At 29.8% G+C, this 24446-nt stretch overlaps 13 protein-coding genes and 2 non-coding genes across 15 annotated transcripts; 9 read left to right on the top strand and 6 right to left on the bottom strand.

The window, feature by feature from the left end:
- Positions 1-452: 452 nt before the first annotated feature.
- CYT2 (cytochrome c1 heme lyase CYT2) lies at positions 453-1301 on the bottom strand (the record flags this gene model as incomplete). The annotated part of the gene is made up of 1 exon (XM_046077693.1): positions 453-1301. One exon carries the CDS (start codon positions 1299-1301, stop codon positions 453-455), a length of 849 nt encoding a protein of 282 aa, XP_045934061.1.
- A 978-nt stretch (positions 1302-2279) lies between these two features.
- Positions 2280-3710, top strand: GPA1 (guanine nucleotide-binding protein subunit alpha; the record flags this gene model as incomplete). Its single annotated transcript, XM_046077694.1, has 1 exon — positions 2280-3710. One exon carries the CDS (start codon positions 2280-2282, stop codon positions 3708-3710), a length of 1431 nt encoding a protein of 476 aa, XP_045934062.1.
- Positions 3711-4129: 419 nt separating this feature from the next.
- Positions 4130-4513, top strand: SRX1 (sulfiredoxin; the record flags this gene model as incomplete). The annotated part of the gene is made up of 1 exon (XM_046077695.1): positions 4130-4513. One exon carries the CDS (start codon positions 4130-4132, stop codon positions 4511-4513), a length of 384 nt encoding a protein of 127 aa, XP_045934063.1.
- Positions 4514-5430: 917 nt separating this feature from the next.
- MDH1 (malate dehydrogenase MDH1) lies at positions 5431-6444 on the top strand (the record flags this gene model as incomplete). The annotated part of the gene is made up of 1 exon (XM_046077696.1): positions 5431-6444. The coding sequence occupies one exon, from the start codon at positions 5431-5433 to the stop codon at positions 6442-6444; it is 1014 nt and encodes a 337-aa protein (XP_045934064.1).
- A 407-nt stretch (positions 6445-6851) lies between these two features.
- On the top strand, positions 6852-7172 carry HOT13 (Hot13p; the record flags this gene model as incomplete). Its single annotated transcript, XM_046081433.1, has 1 exon — positions 6852-7172. One exon carries the CDS (start codon positions 6852-6854, stop codon positions 7170-7172), a length of 321 nt encoding a protein of 106 aa, XP_045934065.1.
- Positions 7173-7232: 60 nt separating this feature from the next.
- On the bottom strand, positions 7233-8780 carry AVO2 (Avo2p; the record flags this gene model as incomplete). Its single annotated transcript, XM_046077697.1, has 1 exon — positions 7233-8780. The coding sequence occupies one exon, from the start codon at positions 8778-8780 to the stop codon at positions 7233-7235; it is 1548 nt and encodes a 515-aa protein (XP_045934066.1).
- A 319-nt stretch (positions 8781-9099) lies between these two features.
- SCDLUD_003102 (uncharacterized protein) lies at positions 9100-10572 on the bottom strand (the record flags this gene model as incomplete). Its single annotated transcript, XM_046077698.1, has 1 exon — positions 9100-10572. One exon carries the CDS (start codon positions 10570-10572, stop codon positions 9100-9102), a length of 1473 nt encoding a protein of 490 aa, XP_045934067.1.
- A 536-nt stretch (positions 10573-11108) lies between these two features.
- Positions 11109-12518, top strand: UBX4 (Ubx4p; the record flags this gene model as incomplete). The annotated part of the gene is made up of 1 exon (XM_046077699.1): positions 11109-12518. One exon carries the CDS (start codon positions 11109-11111, stop codon positions 12516-12518), a length of 1410 nt encoding a protein of 469 aa, XP_045934068.1.
- A 143-nt stretch (positions 12519-12661) lies between these two features.
- Positions 12662-15508, bottom strand: SOV1 (Sov1p; the record flags this gene model as incomplete). Its single annotated transcript, XM_046077700.1, has 1 exon — positions 12662-15508. The coding sequence occupies one exon, from the start codon at positions 15506-15508 to the stop codon at positions 12662-12664; it is 2847 nt and encodes a 948-aa protein (XP_045934069.1).
- Positions 15509-15891: 383 nt separating this feature from the next.
- Positions 15892-16695, bottom strand: RRP14 (ribosome biosynthesis protein RRP14; the record flags this gene model as incomplete). The annotated part of the gene is made up of 1 exon (XM_046077701.1): positions 15892-16695. The coding sequence occupies one exon, from the start codon at positions 16693-16695 to the stop codon at positions 15892-15894; it is 804 nt and encodes a 267-aa protein (XP_045934070.1).
- A 1893-nt stretch (positions 16696-18588) lies between these two features.
- Positions 18589-18707, top strand: SCDLUD_003106. Its single transcript, XR_006829219.1, has one exon. It is a non-coding gene; the product is annotated as a snoR38 (small nucleolar RNA).
- A 121-nt stretch (positions 18708-18828) lies between these two features.
- Positions 18829-19950, top strand: SCDLUD_003107 (elongation factor 1-gamma family protein; the record flags this gene model as incomplete). The annotated part of the gene is made up of 1 exon (XM_046081590.1): positions 18829-19950. One exon carries the CDS (start codon positions 18829-18831, stop codon positions 19948-19950), a length of 1122 nt encoding a protein of 373 aa, XP_045934071.1.
- A 662-nt stretch (positions 19951-20612) lies between these two features.
- SCDLUD_003108 (HAD family hydrolase) lies at positions 20613-21362 on the bottom strand (the record flags this gene model as incomplete). Its single annotated transcript, XM_046077702.1, has 1 exon — positions 20613-21362. One exon carries the CDS (start codon positions 21360-21362, stop codon positions 20613-20615), a length of 750 nt encoding a protein of 249 aa, XP_045934072.1.
- Positions 21363-22899: 1537 nt separating this feature from the next.
- On the top strand, positions 22900-23018 carry SCDLUD_003109. The gene has a single exon (XR_006829220.1). It is a non-coding gene; the product is annotated as a snoR38 (small nucleolar RNA).
- A 121-nt stretch (positions 23019-23139) lies between these two features.
- SCDLUD_003110 (elongation factor 1-gamma family protein) lies at positions 23140-24159 on the top strand (the record flags this gene model as incomplete). Its single annotated transcript, XM_046081591.1, has 1 exon — positions 23140-24159. The coding sequence occupies one exon, from the start codon at positions 23140-23142 to the stop codon at positions 24157-24159; it is 1020 nt and encodes a 339-aa protein (XP_045934073.1).
- Positions 24160-24446: the final 287 nt, after the last annotated feature.

Raw genomic sequence — 24446 nt, forward strand, 5'->3', positions numbered from 1 at the left:
AAAAAAAAACAAAGAAAGAAGAAGATAAATTTATTTTACTGGACCAAGTTACTCAGATTAGAAAGGTCTATATTTTTATGGCATAAGAAAGAGCAATTTCCAAAAAAAAAAAAAAAAAATTCTTTTCCTTTAAAACATATATTTCTTTGATCTGTACGATTAATTGTCTATCTATTTTTTTTTTCTCTCTCCCTCTTTTTTTTTTTTTTTTTGTTTTCCCTAAATATTGCCAACTGTATATATTTTGTTATAAGATTAGCTTAATGTAAATAGGTTTTTTCTTTTTTTTCCTTTTCCTTTTCGTAAATGTTAAAACTTCAAAAGTGTTGACCCATATATTTACACAATAAGGTTAATTGAAAACTGAATACTAGTTTATATATATATATTTACATGTAAAAGAAAGGTGTCTGGAATAAGTAATTTGACACTATGGAATGGAAGAGAGTTATTTAATCCAGACCAAAAGCCTTGTATAATCTCATTTTAATACCCTCAAAACTATTTAATTTAGGTCTAACATCCAAAAAAATTTCTGGGTTACCAAGCCTATCTTCTTCATTATAAAAATCAATAACATAATCAATTTCTTTACCACATCTATTAACAGTCCAATCGTGTCTATCAAAAGGTTTTGAATATCCCAAAATAGAGCTCCTAATCCAGGCTCTAGGGGTTAATTTTTTAGCATCACCTTTAAAACTGGTTAACTCAATACCACCACATTTATCACCGCCTTGGTTTTTTTCCCACATTTGAATAAAATTCCAGACACGTTCATTAATATTATTGTGAATTGGGATGACTGTCTTCATATCGTCAGTATTTGGCTTCCAATTTTTTCTCAGCATTGCCTCATAAAATTGTTTTTGAGATGGATAAATCCAGTTATCATGTTTCCCAGTTCTTGGTATAGAACTGATTTCACGTTCTTCTGATAAGTTAACATTGGTTTTATACTCAAGCACTTCAGGTAGGTCTGTACTAGAGCATTCGATATCTTGTGTGGTAGTGTTTGGAACGGTAGCATCCTTTGGAGATTGTGAATTTTTTAGCCAAACTTGGCGAGCTTCATGGTTAACTGGGCATTTAGATTCTTCTTCACCTTTAGAATTTTCGACATTTGGGTGGTTAGGGGGTAAAGCTCTTATGGAATCGTTGACGTTATTTACCGCTGAAGAAGTTGGTTTTGGTGTAGGACCCCACAATGCATCCATCCATTTGTTTCTAGCTTCAGGGGCAACTGGACAAGAGGCAGCAGAATCAGCTTCTGGACTGGTATTTTTAGAAGGTGTACTCATTATAATATTTTCGTTATGTTCGATGATTTTATTTAGGTGTTATATGAGGGGGGAATAGATTAATTATATTAAATTTTTTTTTTTTTTTTTTTTTTTTGGTTCCTTTAATACACCGAAACATCCTAAACTTGTCTCTTCCCTCGCTCTCCTAAAACTTTTCACTTTTTCTACTTCAAGATAAATATAAAGTCCGTAAATGCGCAAAATACGAAGTTCCGAGTGGCAAAAGTTTAGTATATGAAAACTATTTCTAAAGAATCACGAAATTGCAAGCTATCAACAAACCAAAAGAAATTAAACAACATTAATAAAAGTTTATTATATTTATTTTTACATTGCATAAGAACATTATTTGTTAAAATCTTGTCATTATAAATATATTTATCAATATTGTTTTTATATTTTTTTTATTCCAAAGTAAGTAAAAGACCATGTTAAAAATTACATCAACCTTTTCTTTTTTAAATGTCACATATATATATATCTTGGTATAATACGTTCTTCGATGTAGCAAGATAATAACAATACATTTACGACTAAGAAAAATATTATACCTCAAAAAGTTTTCTTTTTTTATTTTCTTTTTTTTTTTTTTTTTTTTTTTTAAAAGAAAATAAAAATTAAAGTTTAAATTTAAAAACAATCCTGTATTAACCTCAAAAACTTGTATACTTAGAATTGAGAACAAACTCCAACAAAATATAACTGTACAGGCTTTTGGGAATGTTTTGCTGGAAAATTTTTTTAATTATATAGAACAAACGATGTTTATTCATTCCAACTTGATTTTATGAATGGAAATAGCATTTTTCTTTTACACACATATATATATATATATATATATATATAACATAAAATAGGTCTTAGAATAAGTATTTCGGTAAAAAAACTATTAACATTTTATTTTGTTTTATACTTTGCCATAATAATAATAATAATAATAATAATACTAATAATACTAATAATAATAAAGTTAGAATGGGTTGTATACTTAGTACCTCAGCAAATACTACAGAAAATCACGATAAATATTATCAAAATAATGAGCCAACCGATCCTTTTTTGGAAAATAAAAAGGCCAACGATTTAATTGAACAAACATTAAAAAATAATCAAAAAAAGGATAGAAAAGAAGTCAAATTGTTATTATTAGGAGCAGGAGAAAGCGGTAAAAGTACCGTTTTAAAACAACTAAAATTATTGCATTTAGGTGGGTTTAATCACCAAGAAAGATTGCAATACGTAAATGTGATAAGAGCTGATGCCATACAAAGCATGAAGATGTTGATAATAGAAGCTAGAAAATTGGGAATTCCATTGGATTGTGATGATCCTCATGGGTATCGCGAATTGTTCCAATGCAAACGGCTACTATTAAAAGTAAAGCCATTAGATTTGATTGACACCAATGCAGCTGGTGGATCCAATTTTTTAAATGACTATGTTTTAAAATATAGTGAGCGTAGTATTAAAAAGAGACGCGCTGAAAGTACGGGACAAAAGGAATCATTGAGCTTGGACACCGGCAATGGGATTTATGATAAAGAAAATGAGGAAAACAGCGATAAAAAGTATCAGGTAATATTAGAAGGAATGCATAGCAATAACAATAATAACAACGAGGATGATGATTTGTTTGTTAAAAGTTCAAAAAACCAAACTTTATTTAACAACTTGGACAATCATCAACAACAAATACAAATAGATCAAATTGCGTATTCTATCAAACAATTATGGAAGAAAGATAAGGGCATACAACAATGCTTTATGCGTTCCAACGAATTTCAATTAGAAGGCTCAGCCAATTATTATTTTGATAATATTGAAAGATTTTCTCAACCAGATTACATTTGCACAGACGAAGATATTTTAAAAGGTCGTATTAAAACAACAGGTATAACGGAAACCAATTTTAACATCAATTCCACAAATTTTAAAGTACTAGATGCTGGTGGCCAGCGTTCCGAAAGAAGAAAATGGATTCACTGTTTTGATAAGATTACATGTGTACTATTTGTTGTTGCGGTTAGTGAATATGATCAAATGTTATTTGAAGACGAAAGAGTTAATAGAATGCATGAAGCTTTGATGTTATTTGACACGTTATGTAACAGTAAATGGTTTATCAATACTCCATTTGTACTATTTATGAATAAAGTAGATTTATTCCAGGAAAAGATTAAAAGATCACCAATAAGAAAACATTTTCCTAACTATCAAGGACGTGTGAATGACGTGGATGCTGGATTGAAGTATTTTGAAAAGTTATTTTTAAGCTTGAATAGGACTAACAAACCTATATACATTCATAGAACATGTGCTACGGACAAGCAAAGCATGAAATTTATATTAAGTGCAGTCACAGATTTAATAATTCAACAAAATTTAAAAAAAAGTGGATTGTTATGAAATGGCTTTTGTATTAGTAATTATAATTTATGAAGGGATTATCGTCAAAAGAATGAAAGTATACGGCTATTCTTCAAAGAATATCATTTTCTTTATCGGGATTGGCATCAAGGTGTGTGTGTATTTGTAATAAAAAAAAAAAAAAAAAAAAAAAAAAAAAAAAAAATTCCAGAACAAATATTTGATTATTAAGCCGCCCCCTCGCAAAAAAAAAAAAAAAAAAAAAAAAAAATTGATAATTAAAAATAAAAAATTGTTTAGAAAGATGAAATTTTATTTTTGAATTTATCAATATATATATATATATATATATGTGTGTGTGTAAGATATTATTATGATTGACAACTAAATAGAAATCAAAAAAATAAAATAAAAAGAAACAAAAAAGACAATATTTACCCATAAATTTACTGGCAACAATGTCAATTCAATCGAGAAATATTCACAATATTCAATATATTCCTTTATCTGATATAAAAAGACCAATACCACCTGTTCTAGATTACGATAAAATAGATGCTATGGTGTCTACATTGAAGGGTACTCCGAAAGAGAGTAAGACATGCAGTTTAGAAGAAGCACAGAACTTGAATGGAGAATTACCGCCAATAGATGTTTTGTGTTTGAGAGAAAATAACAAGAATAATTATTTTGCTTTCGGTGGATGTCATAGATTCCAAGCATATGATAAATTACAAAAAGAGGAAGATGGAAAACAGGTTAAAGTGCGTTGTAAAGTGTTGCCAATAACTAGGTCACAATTAGGGTTATATTTAGGGTCATCTTCAACAATGACAATATAAAAAAAAAAAAAAAGAGGAAAAAGATAAATAAGTTTTGTTAGTAAAGCATTGTTTAATTTAATTTGTTTATAAATTAGTGAGTATAACCGAAATCGGATCCGAAACAATTAATTTGTATTAGATGGTCGTAAATAATGACATGAGCGTGAGAAGGGAATATCACAAAAGGTTTTTTTTAATGTGTGGGTGTTAAAAGAAGGATGATTTTAATATGCGTGATTTTTAAAAAAAAAAAATTAAATTATTTTAGAAATTTGTCACACTTTTTCGTGTTCAGCCTATTAAAATCTTATTTTCCTTTTGCCCCATGCTTTGTTATTGGCCGCGTGTCTCTTTGTATTCTTTCTCTTTTTGTCTTCTCTTCTTGTTCTTTCTCTTTCTTTCTCTTTCTTGCCCCTTTTTTTTTTTTTTTTTTTTTTTTTTTCATTTTTAATTAGCTAAATATTACAAGAAAAGCAAGCTAACTCGAATATTTTCAATCATTTGTCGCTTCCGGATAAAGCAAATCAAAACAATACATTGATAAACTATTATACCTTTTATTTTATTTTTCGACCATTTCATATTAAAATTTAGTTTTTTTTTTCCCTTTTTCCTTTTTCCTTTTTCCTTTTTCCTTTTTTTTGAACAAATCATTCAAAACTAAAATGTATATATATACAATCATAAAAGAACGATCTAATCAATTAAATCTATTCCATGTACTTACTTTTCTCTTTTAATTTTCTTAATTTTCAAAATACATCTCTGCTTTGATCTTATAATTTACCTACACAATTAATCTTTTTTTTCTTTCTTTTTTTTCTATTTCCAAAAAGATGGAAAAAAACCAAGGATAATTCTCTTTTTCTAAAGTTCCAAATATCCCATTTCTCAACCAACTGATAATTTAAAAAAAAAAAAAAAACATAAAAACAATGTTTTCCAGATCTATTGCTAGACGTGCTTTTTCCTCTACTGCTGCTAACCCATACAAAGTTACTGTTATCGGTGCTGGTGGTGGTATTGGTCAACCATTATCTCTATTATTGAAATTGAATCACAAAGTTACTGATTTGAGATTATACGATATCAAAGGTGCACATGGTGTTGCTACTGATTTGAGCCACATTCCAACCAATTCTACCGTCAAAGGTTTTGGTCCAGATCAAGCCGATGGTTTGAAAAATGCATTGACCGGTACTGACGTTATTTTAATCCCAGCCGGTGTTCCAAGAAAACCAGGTATGACCAGAGATGACTTGTTTTCTATCAATGCCGGTATTGTTCGTGACTTGGCCAAATCTATTGCTGATGCTGCTCCAAAGGCTAAGATTTGTGTCATTTCTAACCCAGTGAATTCTACTGTTCCAATTGTTGCTGAAGTTTTAAAGGAAAAGGGTGTTTTCGATCCAAAAAAACTTTTCGGTGTTACCACTCTAGATACAATCAGAGCTTCCAGATTTATTTCTGAAGTTGCCGGTACTAATCCAACCCAAGAAAAGGTTCCAGTCGTTGGTGGTCATTCAGGTATTACCATTATTCCATTGATCTCTCAAACTACTCATAAATTATTGCCAAAGGAAAAGAGAGATGCTTTGATTCACAGAATCCAATTTGGTGGTGACGAAGTCGTTAAAGCTAAGAACGGTGCTGGTTCTGCCACTTTGTCAATGGCCCAAGCTGGTGCCACTTTTGCCAACTTTGTTTTATCTGGTTTGGATGGCGAGAAGGATGTCATTTCTCCAAGTTATGTCTATTCTCCATTGTACAAGAGTGAAGGTATTGACTTTTTCTCTTCTCCAATTACTTTCGGACCAGAAGGTGCTGCAAAGGTTAACCCAATTGGTGAAATTTCTGCTGAAGAAGAAGAATTATTGGCCAAGGCTAAGGAAACTTTGAAGAAGAACATTGAAAAGGGTATTAACTTTGTCAAACAATCTAAATTGTAAGTTAATAATATTACGGGTTGATATGTAAAAAGAAAAAAAAAAAAGAAAAAAATTTTATTTAACCTTTTATTATTGATTTTTTTCCCTCTCTCCATTATATTTAATTCAATTGATTTCATGACCATCTTTATTATTTATTTATAATTATTATATTCTATTTATTTATTATATAATATTTGCTTACATAATCGATATGTATATAGCTTATTTTTTTCTCTTTCTTTTTTCTCTTTCTTTTTTTCTCTTGTTATTCCGAGGCTATCGGTATACAGGTTGTGGAAGAGCTCCGCATAACTTACAATTATATTGCTTTTACTATTTAAAAAAAAAAAAAAAAAAAAAAAAAAAAAATAAAAGCTTGTTTGTCGTGAATTGATGTAATATATTCCCTTCTATCGAACTCAGCAATGTCCAAATTAATATCAGGTAAATTAGTAGATGAAAAAAGTAGATGTATCCATTGGCATGGTGATTTAGATATCATAGCTTTAAAATTCAAATGCTGTCCCAACACATATTATAGTTGTTATACGTGTCATCAAGAATTATGTAATCACAAAGTGGAAAAATATAACAGACTTGACAACAAAGTGAATCTAATAATATGTGGAAATTGCCGTAAAGAATTTACCTTCCAGGAATATGTAACTTCGGATTATAAATGCTTAAATTGTAAACAAAAATTTAATCCCGGGTGTAAACTTCATTATGACATGTATTTTAAATAAATAATACAGAGACGCAATCATTATCAACCACGTGTTTTAATATCATGTTCTTCTAAAAGTTTATTCGGATGAAGATGTTGTTGTTCTTCTAATTCTATTGATGGGTATATTTAGTAAAGATGGTTTCTTAAATTTATAAGCATCTTCAGAAACAGAAATATCAGGTGTATAGGTACCATGGGTGGTATTATAAGTATTAATTTCATGTGTATAGTTTTGTTGTTGATCATTTACAGCTAGATGTATTTGACTGACATTATTGTTATCAATACTAGTGTTGTGTTGTTCGTTATTTGACGGAAGAGTCGTCATATTCTGGAAATCCATACTTTTGGAGGAAGTCGTTGATGAAGAAAATTTTCGACGCGAGTTATTAATACGAGTATTAAGATGAGACTCGTCAGCGTCATTCGGTGGTACTGAAGAAATAGATAATCGTGTATTGGAATCGGATTTAGTTTGATTAGTTCTTAATAAAGGCAATGTTGCCACGGATAAATCATATTTTTTAAAATTGCCACTATTAATACTACCGTTCGATATAACAGCCCCGGATATTCCATTTGGAGTACCGTTGTTTATAATCGCTTGAGGGGAACTCAATAAATTGGATCCTTCAGCTCCCGAAACAGGAACAATATTAAAGGTTGTATTTATAGGAGTAACAGCAAAATTCAAATTTGTATCAAATGTAGGTTTCTGCAGCGCTAATGGGGTAGTTAGTCTAAAATTGTTGCTCTTGCTGATGTTATTATTGGCACGATTAGAAACTAAACTAATTGGAGAATATAATAGACTCCCGTTGCTTGCAGGTGAATTAATTTCCCCTTTCATAGAAAATGTACTAGATGGTGGTGGCAACAGTATATTATTATTATTGTTGTTGTTGTTGTTGTTGTTGATGGTATTATCAGTGCTGTTGGCCATATTAATTGTAATACCAGTGTTGTTATCTTCATCAATATTATTCTGTAATTGCTGCTTGTTATGCACATTTAAAGTCATCATATTTTTGTATTCTTTTAATAGCTTTTGATAACTTTTCAAAAACTCAAAACTATAAACCACATCACTTGGCTTCCAACTTAAATCATTGTATAGTTTATCATTTGCACCTTGTTCAATTAGTAACTTAGTACATTCCAAACTTCCATATTTAACAGCTACATGTAATGGAAAATCACCATTAACATCATCTCTAATGTCAAGACTTGCACCAACATTAATTAACAATTCCAAACATTTATGATAATTATATCTACATGCTAAATGAACTGGTGTCCAACCGTGATCGCCCTTCATATCAATGCATGAAGGAAATCTTTGTAATAATAAATGTGTATTTTGTTCATCTCCATTAACAATAGATAAATGAACCGCTGTGTTCCCCTTAAAAGTCTTTAAAATCTCTTGACTATCGTGTCCTAACTGTATTAAATGAACACAAACTAAATATCTCCCATGAAACGCTGCGTAATGGAGAGAAGACCATCCGTTTTCACTATCTATGTTTTCTAGCAAATCAGGAAATCTTCTTAACAATCTTTTAACTATAAGTAGATTACCATCAATGATGTTTTTTCTCAAGCGAATCGCTGGATCTAACATTTATTACTGCCAATTCTATTTTTAGTTATTTATTTATCTATTTTTATTTTCAAATATTATGTTTATTCCTCATTCCTTTTTTTTGCAGCATAAGCTGAGTTTCAATATTTCAGGAAATCAAAAGTTCCGAAAAATGGGGGTTTCCTTTTTTTTTTTTTTTTTTCTATTTATTTATTTATTTTTTTTTCTTGCAAGAGAAAAACAAACATTGTTAGATGTACCATATATGTATTAAAATAAAACAAAGCATAATCAAAAGAGGAGTAATAAAAGTAGATTTACGTACATTATAACACTACAAGCTTATATATATATATTCTCAATACCCTAAAAATGTAGATAATAAACTATCAAAATCTGTTGGATTATCCAAATAAACGTGATGACCTGCGTTTTTAACAATTTTAAACTCAGCTCTAGTATTATCACTATCACTATTTTGAGGACTTGCATTGATTTTATTTACTATAATTTCACCAGCTTCTTTACTCATCCAATCATGATCACCATATATCCACAATGATGGACATTGTATTTTTCCTGGCACCCTGCTTAATAGAGGGTGATAAGCTAATGCACCGGGCCCCAATAATCTAGTTAAAGCATATTCACCACTCCCATTTAACCTAAAAGTGCCATATGTATACTCATGCATAGCCATAACTTTATCTGGGTCACCTAAATGGTCAAATCTACGAAATGACCATCTGCCCGAAACTAGGGGACCTATTGGACCCATACATCTTAATAGTGTGAATGGCGATATTTCCTGTTTCCAAATAAAATCCAAGACTTTGGGAACATTGGGTATTTTTTCCACATGGCCATTAGAATCGGGAACATGGAATGAAGATGACGCCCTGGTGTTCTCACCTCCTTGAGCTATTTTGTCAGTATTAGCTGGCTTATCAGTATCAATATCAATCTCTTGCTTAACATCAGGACCTAATATCTTAACAGTCTTACTATTACTATTATTATTATTGTCATTTCTGGTTAAATCAAACATAGAGGTTTCTACGCCAACAGGACTTATTAAAACTAATTTTGAAACATGTTGCGGATATTTTAGAGCATAACAACAACTTAAATAACCACCAAGTGAATGACCAACCAAAATAAATTTATTGACATTTCTTTCCCTTCTCCATGCTTCTAGACTATCAATAAAAAAGGATTCTGCATTATCCACATCCTTCATAGTAGGTAAGATAGAGCCTTGTTGTAAAGAATCCTCTTTGCCTTTGCCTTTGCCCGAATTCCAAAATGTGTACCAACTTCTAGAATTCTCCTTTTTAGGAAAGGGTGGTCTTGAAGATAAACCAAAACCCAGTAAGTCCAAAGCGTGCAGTTTGATACCGGGCAAATTACTTAGTTGTTCAAAATTAAAAAGAAACAAACCTAAAGCAGCACCATACCCATGAACCATTACAACGTCTTCTCCGTTCATTTCTGCTTTGTCGGACTGTATCCGAGGCAAAGTGTTCTCAATATAAAATTCATGAATATAATTGTTTTTGCCTTGCTTACCAGTCAATTGGTTGAAATTTTCATCTATTGGCACATCTAAAATCTGTGCCTTTTTAAACGAATTTTTGGATTTATTGGGTGGATAGAAAGAAAGAAAAGATAGTATACGCTCTTCTAGTTTAACAGGTGGTTTCAGATTCCTCCAAGTTTTAAATGCTGATTTGTAACCATAATTTTCTAAGTCTTCGACCTGAAGCTTGCTGTTGCTGGTAGGCTGTTGCTGTGGTGGATTATTAACTGTAGTGGCGGATCCTGCTGACATTTTTTTTTTTTAATTTTACTTTACCTCTAGAACTTTGCCCATTTATTCTGTTTTAAATGTTTAAATGTCTATTCTTCTTTTTAATCTTGCGTAACAAATTAGAGACAAAAAAAAAAAAAAAAAAAAAAGAAGGGAAGGGAAGGAATAACTTTTTACAAAAAGTGGCAAAATATGCAAAATATGACAGCAGATGGCTGTAAAGTAAGCTTTTATTTATCAATTAGTAATACAAAGATACACATATTATAGACAAAGTCCGAAGACTAAATTTACGGATTATGGATTGTACACGTACATTTGTTATCGGAGATTTCCCCCCACTCATTAGCAACCGCCACCACGGTGTTATTTTCTTTTAATTAATAAATCTTTACTTTGGTCGTTTCTTAGATCAAACTTTTATATATTTAAAGGCTGAGATGTAAATAGAACCCCCCATATTAAATATGTTATAAAATTTTTTTTTTAATACAATTACTTGATGAAAAAACCTTACTATATAACCAATTAAACAACAACTTAAAAGACAAACGGAAATGTCAATTAGCGTTGAATACCAATTTAGGACATTTAAACCTACTATTACTCCAGGATCCACATTAAATGATGTCTTAAGACAAACTTTGAACCATTTCAAATTGTCATCCTCGATCAAAGGAGACCAAGAGGAATGGGCTTTATCAACACAACAACAGAAAGATAACGTTAAACCTTTGGATTTGAATATTCCCTTGAGATATTTAAATTTGCCACAAGGTTGTAAACTACTTTTACATAAGGTTGAAAAACCATCAACAAAGAATGGTGATTATAACACTTTTTTCAAGTTGAAATTTCAAATCATAACAACTAGCATTGGTGGTGGTGCCAATAATTCTACTAAAACCAAAATTTTAAAGACAAATAAAAATGAAAAAGTTTTAGATGTTTTAATAAAACATATAGATAATGATCTATTGCACAAGGAAAATTTTAAATTGCAAGTTTTCAACAAAGTATTTGAAAAGAATGATATAACTAATATGACTACTTTTGAAGATATCAATGTTATGGAAGATATGATGATTCGTTTGTCTATTATTGGGAAAGATAATAAAACTGAGGACACGACAATCAACGCCACCACTAATAATATCAGGGACCCAACACCCAATGCTACTACTAATACTATAGACAATAAGCATAATAAAATAGAAAAAAAACATGTTGTACAGGAAAAGGGCAAGGAAGAAAAAAATATGGTACAATTGCATCAACCTGTTTTGTATGAACCTTCTGAACATCCGCAAGTTGAAATTTCAAAAATTATTGAGGAAAATGATAATGCAATGGACTATACTTTGGATGTGGACGATGTTAAAAAATACCAAAAAATGCTAAACAAGATGGCTAACAGTAATAGAACTTCCCATGATTTAAAGAACTCAGTAAAAAAAATCACCACTTGCGAAGTTAGAGTTAGATTTCCTGATAGATCATTCTTAAGTTCTTTTTTTAAACCGGATGAAAGTGCACATGAATTATATGAATTTGTACGTAAAACTTTATTATCTTTTGAATTAGAATTTGAATTGTATTTATCGCATCCATATACAAAGATCCCTGATGATTTTAACTTGAAATTAGTTGACGATTTGAAATTTGAATCCAAAACCATGGTTGTTTTATTATCTAAGTCATCAGGGCCCTATTTTAAATCTGATATTGAAGTTAAATCCTTGAATATTCAAGATAATAATAATGGTTACTCAAAGCATGAAGATACAAAAACCTCTAATGTGCCTTTACTTGGAAAAAATGCGCAACATGCCGAACCAATTATTGGCGATACTAAGGAGCCTAACAACAACAACAACAACAACAATAATAATAAGAAGGATATTGCTAAGAATAAACATGATATACAAAAAAAAATGTCAAAATTTTTAAGATTAAGCAAAAAATAATCTATCTATTTATATAAAATGCCTAATGTATATACAAGATAATGAATTATAACATGCAATATTTTATCAAAAATCAACAGTACATCAAAATCCACTTTTTTTTTTTTTTTTTTTGTTTGAGGGGGTGAAAAAAGGTACATCATCTAGCAATTAGTATACTGATCAATAACTGCTAAAATTTTAGTCGAATCAAAGCCAAATCTGTGGAAAATTTCCCTTAAGTTCTGTTTGTTATTGATATTAAATGAAGAATTGTTTCCCCTGCCTTTATAATATAAATACTCAACAACTATTTCATTTAACATCTGGATAGTGATGCCGCCCGATGACGATGCATCTGCCAATTTGGACATTATATCACCTCTCTTAATTTTATCCTTGACTATTTTCAATGCTTTCAAATAGCTATCTTTATGTATAAATATCAAATCTGTTGAATTATCTTTATTCTTTTCCTTTTCTAATATCTTACCTCTTTCATCGTAAACATAGGATTGCTTTAACGCATCCAATATAACGCTAATGTTTTTTTGGTTCAATACTGTGACTCCCAATTTTTGATCTAGGAGGTTCAAAAACAACAAAAGCATATTATAGTCATCTTTTACCACTAGAGTCTGAATAATTTTACCTATAACCGCATCATTGGGCAGAATATTTCTTTTTATTAAAAATTTGTGTAAAATGTCTTCTAATGGTATTTTAATAATGCAATTAACAAGGCTATTTTTATTAGGAAATTTTTTGATTGAGTATTTATAATAAGTGTCATATTTTAGAGAATAATAATATCTGTAATAGACACATAATATTGAGTAATATAAAGCAGGATTACTTTCTAATTCGCTGCTTGTCCTTTCAAATTCATCTTCAGCATACAAATTTAAGCCTTGAATGGCTATGTCATTAACTAAATCAATGCTTTTACCTAACTGATCTGAAATAATATAGTATTTCAATGATGCACTCAAAAATTCAGCAGATACAGGAATATCTTGGTCTTCAATATGTTTCATAAGCACCAACTCAACTTCGTTTTTGTATTTTTCAAAAAGATCTTTGTCGCAGATTTTATTTTTGTTGCTGATAGTAACTGTTCTTTTACGAGTAACATGTTTTGATTTCAAAAGATTACCAATCTCACTGGCATAATACATAACAAATTCCGAGTAATAAATTGTAATTGTAGGATCATCGTTTTTTGATAATTTTTCAGTTGCCTCTAAAATTTGCTTGGCCAAAGTAATCTTTTTATCATTTAGTAAAACTCTTATTATTGCTCTGATTTTATACGGTTGATCCATAATATTATCCTTGAGTAAATTGTCCATGATAAATTTAACAATTAAATCATTATATTTTGAGTTTTTGGATAATTTGATCAAGTTTTTTAAAAAAATAGAATTAAATGAATTTAGATGCACCTCTTGGAGATATTTAATGTTGTGAAGATAATGCTTGGTAAAGTGTTGGTCAAATCTGTTAGAATTAGGTTCCGTATGTTTTAAAAGCTCATTAACATTAGTAGCCAAATAAAGCGCGGTAGATGTGATTAGAAAGTTGTTTTTCTCTTTAATAGTGTTATTCATTTTTTTAGTCAAAAGGGTTAGAAGTTGTTTAGCTCTTTGGTATTGGCCATTGCTTAAAAATGAGCTTATCACACTATAAAAGTCTTTGTCAGTTGGTTTAATGGGTCTATTTAAAAAAAGATTGCCCTCTTCTTGAGATCGAAAGAAAATGGATGTAGTATTTTGCATAATTTGTTGTTCTGGGTTATATTCTTCACAGCCATACCGTTCCACAATTTTAATAAAGAGATCGCAATAATAATTAGCTTCTTGGATATTGTTGCAAAATGACAAATTTTTCCAAATGGCTTTTTTCAAAATTCTAATATCTATATAATCATCACCGAATTTATTTATTGTTTCTTTAAACATTTTTTTAAATTTCTTTAATTGATTAGTGGATAAATAACACATTAATCCAACTTCATTCCACCAACGCTGGTGTATTCTTTCCGTACTGTTTCTTACTAATAGAATTGCCTTTTTGGCAGAACCATAATTCATTAAACTTTCAATATAAAACGATTCATTAATAGGATCCATTCTTAATTTTGGGTTATTTCTATATATTAAATTACCGGATATGCATAGCCCTTTCAATTTTAAACTTTTGACAGGTATTTTTTTACAAAACTCAAAAATTGATACAAACTCTTCGAGTTTAAAAGATTCATATAGTGCTACATTTTTTTGATCTCTATCTATCAATTCCAAAACGTTAAAAAGATTTTTAGTCATTTTCCAATAATTTTCTGTGGTGGATTGGAGCTTACCTGGGTTCCCGGTATCTTTGAAAAGATCGTATTTTAGTCGGTCAAATAATAGTTGTTCATCCATTTCATTATTCTGCAAAGCAGCAAACTTGGCAGTTTTAACAAAATCATCTGATTCAACAATTTGAGATATTTTCTCAGGACCCAAAGTATTGAATCTGGTGATTTCTAAATATGACTCGTTAACAAGATAATGGAAAATAGAGTTAATAATGCTTATATATTTTTGCTGGTCATTTTCATTTTCATTTTCATTTTCAGGACGTGGAGTTTTAGTAGGTCCAGAAAGCTGCTTCATCTTTTCTTTCAAGACATTTAGGTTTTTGGATGATTTTTTAAATGCAGTGTTATTAACCTGTAAATAATCCAGATAAGTTTTACTCAATGATTCTGGTACATTAACTTTGGAGAACCCTCTTTCTAATAAATCTTTTTCTACAAAATGCTCGGTATCGATACTAGTATTTTGGGAAATAGGATCACTTTCCAGTTTGTTGGAAGATTTTTGTTGATTTAATTTTCTTAAATGGGACTGGGCATGATGTCTTAGCAACAGTTGATTATTATTACATGTAAAATTTCTAGCATTGGCTTTTATTATTTTAACAATCAAATGTTTATTTCTTGATCTTATAGAATTAGAGATCATCAGAAGTTCTTTGAATATAACTTTGTTTTATTTCTCTATTTTTTTTTTTTTTTTAAAAAATTTATACAATGATATAAGATATAGTTATTTGTCTCTGTTGTAAGTTCATTGAAAAATAAAAGCTTTTTTTCCGCAAAAAAAAAAAAATAATAATAATAATAATAATAATGATAATAACACGCATATAAATAAATACATATACATTTTTCTTTTTCTTTTTTTTTTTAGCCTATATAATAATAAAAAATATTATTCATTTTAATATAATTAAAGATACCGTTTTATCATCAATAATAATGATATAAACTCATAAACATATTAATAATACAGTTTTAAAACAGATATGTGCCTAAAAAAAAAAAAAGAAAAAACAGGTACGATACCTACCTTTTCAAACGACCTTCAAAACCAGCCCTTTTGCTATGTCCATTAGCATTGTTACTACCGTTACGATACCCAGTTTCTTTGCCCCTATTACCATTGGTATTATTATTCTTTTTCTTTTTAATAATTAAGTTTTTGTTCGATTTTAAACCATTTAGAGACTTTTTCATTTTAACCCTTTTATTTTGTTTTCTGTTCTTGTTTTCTTTCCTTATTTGCAAATTTTCTTCTCTTCTTTTTTGCTTTTCTGCAATATTAGAAACGATTTGTTGTTTCCGATCGTTCCATTGAAAAGCAGATTTTCTTTTTTGCTGTTCCTTTCTCTTTAAGGCCTTACGCAATAGGCTCTCGTTATCTTTTAATTTAATACCCTGAGTTTTCAATTGAGCTCTTTGCCACTTTTCTTTTTCTTTAATCTGAATCAATTCTAACTCATTTTTATTTTGTAATTTTTCCTTCTTTTTCTCTAATATTTTTAAATGTGCCTTTAAATCTTTGTTATTGGGTCCATGTTTCTTTGTTCCTGTATTGGTACCTCTTAGCTTTTGGAGATCTGAAGTAATTTTCGTGCCGTCATTAAACTGAATATTTTGAAATATAACCTCATTTGGTTGAAGTTCAGAATCATCATCACTGTCGCTTTCTTCGCTTGGATCATCATCCTCATCATCGTCGTCGCTTTCAACAGCATCTATAGTTCTTTTTCTTTCAAGTGTTTTCAGTTTTCTTTGTTGCAATAAAGATTCTCTAGATAGTGGGGCACCAGTAACTTTAGTACCAGGGGCTTTTCTTTTTTCCTTCATGCTCTGAATCTTTTGTTGTAATTTGAGCCTTAAAGTTTCTAAATTTTCGGTTTTCTTTTTTTCATTTTTTTCATTTTTTTCATTTTTTTATTTTTCTCATTTTTCTCATTTTTCTCATTTTTCTCATTTTTTTCAATTTTTTCATTTTTTTCAGAACCATTTGATGCATTTGGTGTAGTCTCTTTTTGAATGTTGATTTCTTCTATGTTGGAAATATCTTTTTTAATTTCATTACCTTCGTCATCAAAAATAACTTGTATTTCCTCATCATCTTCATCCTGAAAATCATGGTCTTTATTTTTTTTACTCCCCGGTATAGTAACAGGGTCGGCATCTTGGTTATCTTTAATTAACATAATATCCAATACTGAGCCATTTTTCAATAAACTTTTATTAGGTTGATCTTCTTCATCCTTGTTGTTTTTATCGACAGATTCTTTATCTTCTATAGTATTATGAGAAGGATTGCCGTACAATTTTCTTTTTTTTAGTTGTTTATGTTCTTGATTAGACTTTTTCTTAGCTTTCCATTGGTTATCGTTATCTTCATCATCATAGTAGTACTTGGCTGGTATCAAGGAAAGTAAGCCTTCAAATGCACTAGAACTAGATTTCAATCTTTCTTCTAAAGAATTGGACATTTCTTGAGGAGGGAAGTATCAAATAAAATCACTTTATTAGTTTACACCAAGTTTCTTATTTATTATTTTTTATTTAATAATTTAATAAGAGCTTATTATGATTACAGAATGATTTAACATGTCTCTTTTTTTTGTAGGAATAAAAGAAAGAAAGAAAAGACAAAAAAAAGGAAAAAAAAAAAAAAGACAAAAAAAAAAGAAAAAGAAACGTTAAGCAGTTATTGTTAGTATTTTTCATTATGCAAAATATTTTCTTGTCGTTGGTAATAAAAAAAAAAAAACAAGCTGTGTCAGTTACAGCAAATAGTCATTACAAACGAAGGTGTGGGTGTGTGGGTGTGTGTGTGTGGGTGTGTGTGGGTGTGGGTGTGGGTGTTGATGAATTTTTTCAATTTTTTATATTTTTTATATTTTTTATATTTTCAGAATTCATCAAAAAACAAAAACAAAAAAAAAAAAAAGCCCTAAATAATAAGAACGTTGACTTTGCCTGTATTACTAATATAAAAAAAAAAACGCTTGTTAAATTATTGGAAATCGGCTTCGAGTAAATCTAACAGCGCATTTCCAATTTTATTCTTTTACAATCTCAAACTGTGCTTATTTAAACCTTGTTTTCTTTTTTAATATTTTTAACCGCTTATGTTCTCATTTAAGTAAAAAATTTAGAATGAAATTAATAAAAAATTTTTTTTTCTTTCTTTCTTTTTTGTGTATCTTATATAATGTATAAAACTTTTATTATCTTTTGCTGTTTGCTTTGATTCAAATCTTACCTCTCGCCTTTAACTTTCTCTTTACATTCTAATTGTTTGTTAGTTCCCTTCTTTAATTCAAATTAATTAAAAATGTTTATAATCTTCATATTTATTTCTCCCAAAGACAAAAGATCAAAGTAACATTCAACCAGAGCGATGTCCCAAGGTACTTTGTATATCTTTCCACAATCCCCAAGAGGTAGTTTCCCAGCTGCTTTAGCTAAATATTTTAACTTGGATGTTCAAGTCAAATATATTTCTGAATGTGGTGAAGAATTTGCTGCCAAATTCCCTTTGAAGAAAATTCCAGCTTTTGCTGGTAAGAATGGTTTTAAATTAACTGAAGTTATTGCCATTTCCTATTACTGTATGTTTTTGCCTTCATTTTTTTAAAACAGTTTTTTTTTTTTTTTTTTTTTTTGTTTATTTTCTCAATTCTAATTGCCTTTCAACCCCTTTTGTCTCTTCAGATATTATCTCTCCCAAATGTTTATATGTATTATGATGAGAAAAAATTTTATAGTTATCCCTGTCTGAATGGGTTAAATAGATTTAATTATCATGGTAACCAATCCGCATGTCGATAATCTTTATGGTACTTTCTGAAATACATATATACAACAGGTGTTAGATGGAAGAAGAAGAAGAAGCTATTGGGTTGTAAAAGAGCCTAACAACACGCTTTTATTAGAATATTTCAACAGAGTTGTAACAAAAAAAGAAAAGTGAATTATATGTATCGATTTACTAACATTTATTATTATGAAAACAAAATTATGTGCAATATAATTTTACACATGGGTTCATTTTTACGTACAGTTATTAACTCAATCAAAGATGAAAAGGTTAAGAGATCTTTATTGGGAAGTACCAATGAAGAACAAGCTTCTGTTTTGAAATGGTTGTCTTTTACCAATTCTGACTTTATAAGTTCTGTTGCTAACATTTTTCGTATAGTCACCGGTAAGGTTTCATTTAACAAAAAGGCTTTGGATGCTGCCTATGTTGCTTTGGATACCCAAGCCAGTATTTTTGAAACCAGATTAACCGACTACACATACTTGGTTAATGAACACATCACTTTGGCTGATATTTTTACTGCTGCTGCTTTCACATTCCCATTTTCCACTGTTATTGGTGCTGAATGGAGAAAATCACATCCAGCCATTGTTAGATGGTTCAATACTGTTATTGAATCACCTATTTTGAAGGGTGCTTATGGTTCTTTTGAACCAATTGTTAAGCCATTGGAATGGGTTCCACCAAAGAAGGAAAAGAAGGAACAAAAACCAAAGCAAGAAAAGAAGAAGGCTGAAGCTAAACCAAAAGCAACTGAAGAACCAGCTGCTGAACCAAAAAAACCAAAGCATCCTTTGTCATTATTACCTAAGGCCACTTCCTTGGACTTGGAAGAATGGAAGAGAAAATATTCCAACGAAGATACTAGACCAGTTGCTTTACCATGGTTCTGGGAACATTATAACCCAGAAGAATACTCTATCTGGAAAGTTGCTTACAAGTATAACGATGAATTGACCATGACATTTATGTCTAACAACTTGGTTGGTGGTTTTTTCAACAGATTGAGTGGTTCTGTTAAATACATGTTTGGTTGTTTAGTTGTTTACGGTGAAAACAACAACAATGGTATTATTGGTGCTATTTTAATCAGAGGCCAAGATTTCAAACCAGCTTTTGATGTTGCTCCAGATTGGGAATCCTACTCTTATGAAAATTTGGACCCAGTGAACAAACCAGAAGACAAGGAATTTGTCAATGACATGTGGGCTTGGGACAAACCAGTTGTTATTAATGGTGAAACCAGAGAAATTGCTGATGGTAAAGTTTTGAAATGATTTAATTTTTCTTTTTTTTTTTTTTTTTTTTTTTTCCCTTGTAACAATTTTAGTTTAACTTATATAATTTTTTTTTATGATATTTTAAGATGGCTTTTTCTCTCTTTATAACTTAATTGAACAAGAACTGCTATATTGTAGATTTAGGTGATTTTTTTTTTTAAGAATAAATTGTTGATATGTATTCATCGTACAAAGTGTTGCTTTACTTCAGGTCGCACACAGAGACAATAACATGACGACTACCATGGGAAATAGATAAGAATTGTTACGATAATAAATAGATAATTATGGAACACACATATATGTATATCAATTAGTAGTTGACTTATTAAGATGAATCTTGACTACAAAAGATAACAATGACATACTATTATCTGACGAACTGTAATACAACAATCAAACTAAATATAAACAATAAGATAACATTTAACCCCCAGACTTCACCATGATAGTAATATTAAATAATAAAACACCTCAATAAAAATAAAAAGGGATAAATAATGGATCGGTTTACAATTTTTTCTATATAATTTTTGAACACTAATCTAAAACTTAGAGGGCATAGTGGACTCTATATATAATATTTACGATAAAAAATATTAGCTAAAGTTGAGAGTGCCAAAAAAAAATTAATAAAGAAAAAGATATCAGAATGGAACTTATTTCCATTGCTGTATGTCATCCTTAACATATAAATAATCACTAAACACTAGTTCTACTTCATCAGTTTTGGAGTCGTACCCACCTATGGAAACACTTTCTAGATTTTTAACAACAATATCACATCCCTTTTCTTTCAAAAATTCTAAATCAAAAGTGGAAGCAATACCAATAATCTTACAGTTAGCAGCTTTGCCGGCAATAATACCAGCTGGAGCATCCTCAAAAACAACAACCTTAGATAATTCTGGGTGTTCCTTGTTCGGAGGATATCCCAATCCTGTTCTACCTTTTAAGTATGGTTCTGGATGAGGTTTACCTTGAGTGACATCATTGGCAGTAATGAAATGAGTAGGTTTCTTGATATGTAAGTATTTAAACCATTTTGTGGCCAAGTCTCTGGTACCAGAAGTTGCAACGGCCCATTTTTCCTTTGGCAGCTCGTTGAAGGAATTACATAATTTAACGGCACCTGGAACTTCAACGGAATATTCCCCATACTTTTCTGGAATAGTACTTTCTAATTTATTGACATATTCTTCAGTGGCGTAATCTGGAGCGTATTTTGCCATTATATCATAAGTTCTACAACCATGTGAAATATTTACGACATGTTCCGTGTCAAAATATGGCTTGTCTTTACCAAAATCTCTCCAGAAAGCAGCAATAGCTGGCTGGGAAATAATGATTGTGCCGTCAACATCAAATAAACAGGCATTAACCTTTAAGGAAAGTTTTTTCGTAGCCATTTTTATTTTAGCAGTTTGTTTTCTCGTTTGTTTTAATTAGCTGTTGATCCAATAAATCGATCTTTGATGTTTTATTCTATATTTTCACTGAGATTATGAAGCAATATTAAGAAAAAGTAATTAAACGAATTGAACAAAGGGAAAAAAAAAGAAAAAGAAAAACAACGCTAGATTATAAAAGTAATATGTGTTAAATAAGTTATTTTTATATATCTATTGAATATAGCTTCTTGTTTGTTATTTTTGTTTTATTTTATTTAATGACACGAATTCCATCAGCATTACGATAATTTGCTAATATATATATAAAAAAAAAGGCACCAATTTATTTTGTTATAGAATCTTTGCGTTTTATATGGTTGTTTTTTTATCTTCTTTTAATTGGTTTATATCACCACCACCAGACATTTTTTAAGGTTTGCAAGGGGGAAAAAATATATATATAAAAAAAAAAAAAAAGGGAAAGACAAAAAAAGAGCGTGGGTGTGTCTATTATAATTATTATAAGTCACTAATCTAATAATAGCCTTGTATCCATATCAAGTAGATCGTTTATATATTTATTAACCCAAGGCTGAATTCTAAGTAAATATTTTGTGACATATTCCCTATCATACAACAAGCCAAATCTATTACTCCATCACAAACAATCATTGCAATGTGGCATATGCTTAGCTAAACACATATAATTATTAAAATTATAGATCATCAACTATATAACATTATATACAAGTAAAAAGGAAAAAAAAAACTATCATTGTGATTCTGAATAAATACTATATTCATTTAAAATTCATATTTCACAAAAGAAACTTTGGACATCGTTGTCTAAAAAGCGTGTTAGGAATAGTCATCTCAACTTTATTTTTTGCTTTGTGTTTATACGCCTATTAATAATATATAATAATAAATTATTTATGGTAACAAAAACATAGCAGGTCGATCTTTTTCAGTTTATTACACATGCCTACCTTTTGAAAAAAATATCTCCCAAAAAAAAAAAAGTCAACAATGAGTCACTCAAGGGATTAAAGTTATTACTCATGTTGCCAATCAAAAATATAGCTTTGTATAAATACCAAAAAAGCTATGAAAAAAAGAAAAAAAGGAAAAAGATAAAAAAAAATTTTCTTTATACACTCTTTTTACCTCTGTATTTACGTGTCTTCACTTCAGAGAAATCCATTATTCAACCAACACAATGTCCCAAGGTACTTTGTATATCATTCCAGAATACCCAAGAGGCAGTTTTCCAGCTGCTTTAGCCAAATATCTTAACTTGGATGTTCAAGTTGATTATATTTCTGAATGTCGTGAAGAATTTGAAGCCAAATTCCCATTGAAGAAAATTCCAGCTTTTGCTGGTAAGAATGGTTTTAAATTAACTGAAGTTATTGCCATTTCCTATTACTGTATGTTTTTGCCTTCATTTTTTTAAAACAGTTTTTTTTTTTTTTTTTTTTTGTTTATTTTCTCAATTCTAATTGCCTTTCAACCCCTTTTGTCTCTTCAGATATTATCTCTCCCAAATGTTTATATGTATTATGATGAGAAAAAATTTTATAGTTATCCCTGTCTGAATGGGTTAAATAGATTTAATTATCATGGTAACCAATCCGCATGTCGATAATCTTTATGGTACTTTCTGAAATACATATATACAACAGGTGTTAGATAGAGGAAGAAGGAGAAGCTATTGGGTTGTAAAAGAGCCTAACAACACGCTTTTATTAGAATATTTCAACAGAGTTGTAACAAAAAAAGAAAAGTGAATTATATGTATCGATTTACTAACATTTATTATTATGAAAACAAAATTATGTGCAATATAATTTTACACATGGGTTCATTTTTACGTACAGTTATTAACTCAATCAAAGATGAAAAGGTTAAGAGATCTTTATTGGGAAGTACCAATGAAGAACAAGCTTCTGTTTTGAAATGGTTGTCTTTTACCAATTCCGACTTTTTGGACTCTGTTACAAAAGTTTTTTGTATAGTTACCTGTCAGGTTCCATTTAACAAAAAGGCTTTGGATGCTGCCTATGCTGCTTTGGATACCCAAGCCAGTATTTTTGAAACCAGATTAACCGACTACACATACTTGGTTAATGAACACATCACTTTGGCTGATATTTTTACTGCTGCTGCTTTCACATTCCCATTTTCCACTGTTATTGGTGCTGAATGGAGAAAATCACATCCAGCCATTGTTAAATGGTTTAATACTGTTATTCAAGAACCAATTTTTAAAGATAGTTTTTATTATGATTATCCAATTGTTAAACCATTTGAATCGAAGCTAGGACGTTCTTTGTCATTATTACTTAAAGCCACTTTTTTGTATTTGAAAAAATGGAAGAGAAAATATTCCAATGAAGATACTAGACCAGTTGCTTTACCATGGTTCTGGGAACATTATAACCCAGAAGAATACTCTATCTGGAAAGTTGCTTACAAGTATAACGATGAATTGACCATGACATTTATGTCTAACAACTTGGTTGGTGGTTTTTTCAACAGATTGAGTGGTTCTGTTAAATACATGTTTGGTTGTTTAGTTGTTTACGGTGAAAACAACAACAATGGTATTATTGGTGCTATTTTAATCAAGGGTCAAAATTTCAAACCAGCTTTTGATGTTGCTCCAGATTGGGAATCCTACTCTTATGAAAAGTTGGACCCAGTGAACAAACCAGAAGACAAGGAATTTGTCAATGACATGTGGGCTTGGGACAAACCAGTTGTTATTAATGGTGAAACCAGAGAAATTGCTGATGGTAAAGTTTTGAAATGATTTAATTTTTTTGCATTTGCATTTGTAAATATATAACTGTAGTATATCATTTTACACGACATATTTAATTAACAGCCTTTTTTTTTTAATATTATTTTTTTTCTACGAGCGTTTTTTACCATTTACGAAAATTTGATTCATTTTTTAAAAATGGCACTTCCGAAAAATTAAAACTAAATTAAAAGATTCAAAAATCCATTTTTATTTATTTATTTATTTAATTTTTTTTTTTTTTTTTTTCTTTCTGGCTGCAAAAAAATAAAATAAAAAATATAAACTTATAAAAC

The sequence above is a fragment of the Saccharomycodes ludwigii genome, chromosome IV (genome assembly GCF_020623625.1).
Source record: "Saccharomycodes ludwigii strain NBRC 1722 chromosome IV, whole genome shotgun sequence".
Classification (NCBI taxonomy): domain Eukaryota; kingdom Fungi; phylum Ascomycota; class Saccharomycetes; order Saccharomycodales; family Saccharomycodaceae; genus Saccharomycodes; species Saccharomycodes ludwigii.